General features: G+C 36.3%; 1 protein-coding gene and 1 pseudogene across 3 annotated transcripts; both read right to left on the bottom strand.

Annotated features, from left to right (window-relative positions):
- Positions 1–864: 864 nt before the first annotated feature.
- Positions 865–3,389, bottom strand: LOC121807335 (annotated as a pseudogene).
- An 847-nt stretch (positions 3,390–4,236) lies between these two features.
- Positions 4,237–7,986, bottom strand: LOC121807172 (transcription factor bHLH153-like). Of its 3 annotated transcripts, XM_042207377.1 has the most exons (7): positions 7,568–7,986; positions 6,797–6,922; positions 5,930–6,048; positions 5,678–5,743; positions 5,257–5,322; positions 4,688–4,732; positions 4,237–4,576 (listed from the first exon to the last, which is right to left on the bottom strand). In XM_042207377.1, the coding sequence occupies exons 3-7, from the start codon at positions 6,026–6,028 to the stop codon at positions 4,445–4,447; spliced, it is 408 nt and encodes a 135-aa protein (XP_042063311.1). In that variant the 5' UTR covers positions 6,029–6,048; positions 6,797–6,922; positions 7,568–7,986; the 3' UTR covers positions 4,237–4,444. The 3 variants fall into 3 exon arrangements, with proteins under 3 accessions (XP_042063311.1, XP_042063310.1, XP_042063312.1); XM_042207376.1 differs by lacking the exon at positions 6,797–6,922 and having other exon boundaries at positions 7,568–7,981; XM_042207378.1 differs by lacking the exons at positions 6,797–6,922; positions 7,568–7,986 and adding an exon at positions 6,295–6,754.

Below are 7,986 nucleotides of genomic sequence, written 5' to 3'. Positions count from 1 at the left end.
TAGAGTAAAATATACTCCGTCTGTCCTTGTCCCTCTATAGTAGAGACATTTCTTTTCAACACTGAAATTAAGAAAAAGGGAAATAAAGTAGAAAGGAAAAAAGTAATGAGATAAAAGAAGATTAAATATAAGAAGAAAGATATGTTTTGACAAAAAAATGATTTAATTATAGAGGAACATCTCAAAAAGACATAGAAATTGGTTGGTAATGTGCTTAGAAATAGTACTTGCATGGGACATGGTACGGTACCTTTGCTTGGTAATGTGTTTATTGTAGAAATTGGTTGAATTAATAATTCAGGAAAGAGCGGTGAATCAGCCACTTTATTTTAAATCATTTTATTTGGCCACAAAGTTAGGTAACGAGAATTTAATCAAATGCTATCAAATTAATTGACGATAATCTATATGTAAATAATAGATAAAAAAAACAAAATGGTCATGTTTATTGAAGTAATTTATAAAGTACATGATTGAGTTGTTACAATCTAATTTGTTGCTTAAGCCGAATGGTGTATTGGATTCATCGTATTCTCTATAGTAGTATATTCTTTTGTTCTAACAATATAGGAGTATATATTTGACGAATTTTGTATAATTTTATTATTGGAGACATTTTATTCTACTTATTGTTATATAGTGTGAGTTAAAGAAATTTCCGACCAATAGCCAACTCAATATTACTATGAATAATAGTCATTTATAATGAGTTCTTTGTCAAATTTTAGTCGATCTTATAATTGAAAACAAGATTCCGTATTAAATTAGGACGGTTCAATTTTTCTCAATTATCTCATCCACATGCAAAACGATAAGTAAGAAAAGAAAAAAGAAAATAAAGAAATACTTAAAAAAGAAAAAATATTCATTTTAATGAAACATCATCATTTTGAAATCACCATAAGACATCGTTTTGTACCGTAATGTACTAATGTGACATAATTTGACTTAGTTTCATTTTGTACAGTAATGTGACATAATGTATTGCCGCCGTTTTATCTTTATGCCTCGTTATTCCTTGAACCGACGTTTATCCCTCGTTATCCCTTATAACCGATGTCATTGCAGCCCCATAGTCTAGAGATCTAAGGGATGCATTAGTGTATAAAACTTACAAGAACAACCTCAATAATCTTACAACAAAAATATGCAAAAAAATCACACAAATCTGTTTAATTGCTTTCTCCCAACTAAACCTGCAGGCACAGAAACCGTCGAATCCACGCTGAGATCTCCGATGGAACGGGCATCCTCGTGTTTTTCCGTTCCCACTCGCGAGGCAGAGTCCCTACTAGACGACCCTTTATTCCACTTGCACGAACCAGCATTCGGAGTCAAAGGAAACGAGAACCTTCTCTTGGAGTCGCTGCTTCCCGGAGTCCCTGGGAACCTCTCCCACGGATTACTATACGCTCTCGTTTTGGGTTTGGCCGAGACAGTAGGTGCCATGTAGTTAGGAATGGAGAACAGAGGGCAACTCACGAGACTATTGGATGATCGGGGTGTGGCAGACTCGTGATTGTCGAACATGAGATTCCCATGAGGCTGAGGGCTCGGCTTGAACTCAAAAACAGCCCGGGTTAACGAGATGCGCCTCGTTGCAGCTCGAGGTAGCTTACGTTCTAACCAGTTCCACGACCAAGGGAATCCATCCGGAGAATTTTGTGTTGATTTTGTATTAGATTTCCAGAGCTGTTGTGACAGATAATAAGGGAAGCAAAACAAGTCAAACATCTAAAAAATCTAAGCATACTTAGACTTTCCAGCGACCTTTTTGGAACGTTCCACTCAAAGTGACACGTTTCCTAACGTGGAAACAACACTATATTTTACTCTCTAACCACTTTAACTCACAAAACAACGCTACATATTATCTCGTATGAACAGAAATTGGTCTACTTTAAAATGAGATTTTTCTATCTGAACTTCATCGAGACCAGTAGTCTCCACAGGTAAACCGAGACGGGACAAAAAGGGCAAGTCGTTTACCTGGTTTGAGTACTCATAGGCCATTGCCCTCTCTCTCTTAACGACAGCCTCCACTCGTTTCTGCACCCTTGCTTCAGCTTCCTCCTTCAATATCCTACTATCATCCCAATCTTAATTTTGGCCGGCCTTGTTCTTACGCATGTGGTGCTGGAACGTTTGGATCCTTCGCGACTGGATTTGTGTCTGAACCCGGACCAGGAACTGCATTTGTTTCATGGCATTCGTTGTCTGCTGTTTCACATTCTATCCTTTAACCACTACTTGAAGCCTCACTAAGCCCCTAAAAGGTCGAAAACTCCCCCTTGCCTATCATGTTCAAACGTACAACGAGTCAATCACACTGCACGAACAAGTGAGGGACGAAAGAGAACTTTCTATCAGCAACAACGTTAATGAGTTGGAATACATTACCACGTAGCCTCTATACGCTGCCTGTATTTTGGTGGCCGAGAGTTGCTGGTCCCTCAAAGTCGGTTCTGGCCTCTGCACACGCTCGATTCCCCTCTGCCTTCTTGAGTTTCCTCGGAAATGAAAGCCGGGGAAGAAGCAGGACTAGGAGAAGGAGCTCTCGGAGAAGGCCTAATCAGCAGCTGATCAGCTTCGCCTAATATTTTCTCGATGCTGCTTGGCTCTCCGAACAGGGGAATAAACGACTGCGTTTCTCCAAGCCTCAAAATCCCCCTCCCCTTCTTCTGCTCTTCTTGTCAGCTCCCTGAAACAGGCACATATATATAAATATGCTGAAATTCATTGAAACAAATGAGAAATGCAGGACATTATGTGATTTCTAGGCATCTTCATTGCTTGATTCTTGAAATGATTAAGGTTATCTACTTTTGAAAGCTCCTAAACTCCATCTATACATTCAAAGAGATTCCAACATAATCACAAGGTTAGTTTCAAACTTAATCCAACATCAGTTTGCTATGGTAAGAGTAACTTACATTGGCTCCCTTTTCCTTTGAGATGTTTGTGAAAACCATTTTGATTGCTGAAAACCAGCTTCCCTTCTTCCCCATATTCTCAGCATTACTGTTTGTGAAGTAACAAGACTTCCATCAACTTCAACAATTATCCATAATATTAAATCAAGATCAAATTTTCAAACCCAACACCCAAATTCAAGGAATCAGACCTAATCCCAAGAGATCATATGTACTACTGCAAAATAGAGATGCAATTGAAAAAAGATGGATTTTTTATCATCACCTTAACAGCTGCCTTGCTCCTATCTTCAGAAGCCTTCAGCAAAACCTGATAAAAGAGCTAAATGTTTCATTCAAGAGAAAAAGAAATAATTAGTTGAAAATAAAATAAGTTTAAAAGTAAACATCATTAATTTCTTTAATGAACTAAATTAATAATCATGCCATGCATAATTGTCTATCTGTATGTATTACATCCAGAGAATAATCCTGGTAACAAAATTATTGTTGGGAAATAAGGTTAGAATTCCAAATATGTAGTATGAAATTTAAATTTCTATTCCATTAAAATTAATATAATTCGAACCAACAGAATATAAAATAGAGTTTTCAACTGAACCCGGCTTTAAATTCGATTGTACCAAACCAAGATATCGTCAATCATTTAAGTTATACCTAGTTTTCATCCATCAATTGAATTTAATATAGTTTGAGTATGTCATTAAATTTATCAGTAATTGTAATTCAACCAACTTTACTTGAATGGGAAATACTAATTCAATTTGTGACAGCAACATCATATCTTATTTTACCCCTACCCACTAATTCATAACCATTTGGTCTTTATTGTATTATTATCTTCATCACAATTTTTTGGTGTGACATTAATTTGGAGTTTAATTTAATCAATATCCACAATTATTAATAATTTTATTACCATTTTTTTCTAGTGACATTTTCATTGGAAAACTTACCCACCTTCGCCTTAGATGTTACTCCCTCCGTCCCACGTTACTTGAGACGCTTCTTTTCGACGCAGAATTTAAGAATGTTGTATTTAGTGAGTTAAATAAAGTAGAAAATAGAGTAAATTAAGAAAGAGAGGAGAGAGTAAAGTAAAAGAAAGAATAAAGTAAGTGTAGTTAGATGTTTTGTTTTTAGCCAAAAAAGAGAAATGATTCAAGTAACTTGAGACAATCCAAAATGGAATACGACTCAAGTAATTTGGGACAGAGGAAGTACTACCTTTTTCTTGATAATGAGAATTTAATGATACTAGGAATCATCCATGTTAACAATTATACTCAAAAGGAAAGCAAAGTTAGGAAACTAAAAAAAAAGTGTTGATTTATTCCCAACCATTCCCATAAATTTACATCTTAGTTCATACATACACTATCATAATCACTTCATTCCCAGATCAATAGCTTCTAATAACTAAAATGTGATCTTTCTCGTTTGTGCAGACAGTCACTCCGACACTGAAGCTTCTAACACTGGGTTATGACTGAAGCTTCCTCGGATATAGCTCATCTGGAAGTCGCAGGGCTTGTCTTGATGGGCGCCCAGATATCTGCACCGTTGCTGTTAGCAACTCCAACAGTGAACGAGACAGGTACAACGCACAAGCCTTTGGCACTGAGGCGGGATCCTTCTTCGCCCTTCAGAACAAACACAAACTGGTTTTAGGCTGGATTGAGTAACGTGCATTGAGTTTATCTGTAAGAACATGGAGTACAAAAAATGGTCGAGAGTGATGAAAAAAAGCATACCTGTAATTGTGTTGGTGTACTGTACAAGTATGGAGCACTTAGTACCTGAAAAGCAGGAAAATGATGCATTAAAACAAAATTCATCCTTTAACTTTGATGTTAATTTTATTGATTCCCAATCTTCTAGGGCCTTGTTTCATTCTTTCTCAGAGACCCTTTCATTGTTCCATCTGAAGATCAGCCAACAGGCAAGCTAAGAATAACAACGATGCTTATCTAAAGGCTTCTAAGGAAGAAACGAGTAAACTGATGTATATACTGAGAGAAATTGTAAGAGTCTTATTCTAGAGGAGGATTTTGAAATGGCACGTACAAGACAGATGTTACTAGTGGGAACTTGTTTACATCTTTAACCGAATCAGTGAGGTTTTTTCAATGTGATGAAAGCAAGATTCTACTTATCGATTACAATTACATTTTTTGCGCAATTCTCAGGTGCAACATGATAATGGGTGATTCGCTGATGAAGTCAATTCTCGAAACAATCAAATTTTAGTTCACAGCAACAGATATCATTTTGATGTACTACTAGTATTACTTAATGATGGTGAAGAAACAAAAACTCATACCTTAACCTGTTCATGAAGAAACCTTATGTACTCCATTGCTTCTAAGAGGACCGAAGCAGTATCAGTCTATAGCAAATGTGAGAAATTAGGCAAGGAAAATTATTTGGAAAAAACATACAGATGGATATAGCGCAATATATAGTACTACATCATTTACTCATTTTTGCTCCTCCTGGTACACGCGCAAAGGAAAAATTTTCAACAAGTTTAGGGTATTTCAATGTATTAGGAAGAAACGTACATGAGAACATGATGTGTGTTTGATTTTATTTGAAAAAGAAACACATTTCGAAAAACAATCATAGGAAGGCTTCCGCCTAATATATACATCAAGTAAGTCACGGTGTGCTGAATGATCAACGGTTATAAATTTCTGTAAATCCCATGCAAAAACAAAATTTGCTTTTTAACTGCACCTTACCTTCCCATATGGCGAGACAAGCTGTTGAAGAGCAGAAATCCGTTCGCTAAACTTCTCTTTCTTTTCCTGTTCCGAAGAAGGGAAAATGTGAAATGCTCTTAAGTTTGTGAACTGGAACTATAAAAGATATGATCAACTGCAGCAAGCCATTAGGTTGCAAGTGAACTTGCTACGCCAGTAGTTCAACACAGAGGTTTAGCACTTAACCGGATTAAGCTTTTCAGAAATAGGATTACTGGATCAACAACTAACCTTTGAAGAAAGAGATTCATCCGTCTTTAGTCGTTTTGGCATGATATCCATGAAGTTGCTTTGCTCAAGAGAGATAGGGCCTCTTTTATGTTGCAACATCTTCTCCTACACAAGTTCCTCTTCATAGACAACAAATAGAAAAAAGTGTTAATTGTACGCAAGAAGAATGCAAAATCCAATTAATACAGTCACTTAGGGCACTTGTGTGCTAAGAAACAGAGTAATACTCCATTACATCCATTACAAATTCAACATCCATTACAAATAGTAAGAGTTCTGAGTCCAAAATCATATACTACTATATGAAACACTTAGCTAGACCAAAAGTAATTATTCGCAGAATCATATTTTTCTTTGTTCTCTACCTAAAAGAAAGATCCACAGATTCGAAGTTAAGAGTGAATAATCATCAGCCCATGAAATGCTTCTAGTAGTTCTATAAATAGGTAGAGAATAAATTATAGCCACCAAATTTTGGAAACATATGAGGTGGAATATGAGACTGATACAACGCAGTAGGTTTGATTCCTATAAAAGAATATATGCATACATTATAAAAAAAGAATATAGTATACTGATTTGGGTCCAAAATTTTTTAGTTAGGCCGAAACATCCCTTTGTTTAATACGAATGTCCCCTCAAAACAACCAACAGGCCTCGACCAAGATGATCTCAGATAACATAATTTAATGACAACCCCACAAACAGACAAGGCTACTATAAAATATCAACAAAACTTCATACTCCAATACAAAGCATACAATATACAACACGGGATTCTACGTCTCCAATCACGATCTAATTTCATATTTTACATCACCATTGCCTATCAAATAACATGTAACATGGCATAAAAATGAAATAGACCTAGTAAAGAGACAATCTTCATCCCTCAGTTGTTATCGATTCTTCCTTAAAAGACAGGCATTTATGATTCAACAAACTCAGCATCCATCAACCACATAATCCACACCAGAAGCAAGATTCTCTTGGCTGTTCAACAGGATGCACATTATCTTGAGTAAATGAAGCAGTAGAAAGCAACTATCCAACCACCAAAAATATAAATCCAAACACTATTAAACCTTGAGGCTGTTAGCTCTGCTTTCTAGCATTAGAAAACAAATAACCTTCACATCCAGATTCAACATTATTACTGACTCTTTCCCCTTGCCATAGTGAAATATTGATTCTCCAAATATACTGTGAGTGTGACCGAAAACAACACAATCGAGTATATTAACTCCTGGGGGCCCCATGATTTTTGCATATATAAAATTAAAATACTTTTTTCAAATTTTAATTGTGGTAAACTAGGGATTTGAAAATGATTAAATGGCAGAGCCATGCATGTTAACCTTATAAAACTATTATCCCAATAATCTATATCTAAGCATATGCTGTATTCAAAATCAACGAATTCATCACATACAATGTCAAACATCTGCATTAGGCTTTAATCACGCTTTAATTAGCATTGAGTGAAACAACTAAACACCAATAAACGCAGGGGAAAGCAGTATTCATGACGCATCAAACTCAGGAGAAAAAAAAATGTAAATTAAATCACGCGAGTTGACATAAAAAAAACAGAGGAAAAAGTATTCATGGCGGAAACGGAGGCTAAAAAGGGCTCACCAACGCAAAATCAGGATCAGAATCAGTCAGAGAAGAGATGTAAACCAAAAATATCAACTTTCGCGGCGGAATCCAGAGCACGAACTCGAGAATTCAATAGCAGGAGGCCTTTTTTTGCAGATATTAGTAATTTGAGCAAACGGCGTGGGGATTAGTGCCAACACATGTATTGTACAGCGGCAGTTACTAGTGCAGAGGAGTGTTGTTTGCTTTCACACGCATAAGGAAACGGGTTTTGCTTGCAACGCGAAAGCATAGTGAAAATTGTGAAGAGGATCACGAAAATTGGGGATGTGTGAAAGGAGGGAGAGGGAGTTTGAAAGTGTGTATATATACATACATATAGTTAATCAATGAAGTGAAAAGGGGAGGGAGAGGGAGTTTGAAAGTGTGTATATATACATACATATAGAGACAGC

Source organism: Salvia splendens, chromosome 6, assembly GCF_004379255.2.
Source record: "Salvia splendens isolate huo1 chromosome 6, SspV2, whole genome shotgun sequence".
Taxonomy (NCBI): domain Eukaryota; kingdom Viridiplantae; phylum Streptophyta; class Magnoliopsida; order Lamiales; family Lamiaceae; genus Salvia; species Salvia splendens.
Note: the sequence above shows the minus strand (reverse complement) of the source record. Positions and strands in the feature narration are given on the sequence as shown.

Bases quoted from the DNA above. Each gene is read 5' to 3' on its own strand.
- LOC121807172 (XM_042207377.1), bottom strand. From the start codon at position 6,028: ATGTTGCAACATAAAAGAGGCCCTATCTCTCTTGAGCAAAGCAACTTC. The intron at 5,744-5,929 runs GTTAGTTGTTGA...TCTTCGGAACAG, and splicing joins ATGAATCTCTTTCTTCAAAG to GAAAAGAAAGAGAAGTTTAG. The intron at 4,577-4,687 runs GTATGCTTTTTT...TTTGTTCTGAAG, and splicing joins GTACACCAACACAATTACAG to GGCGAAGAAGGATCCCGCCT.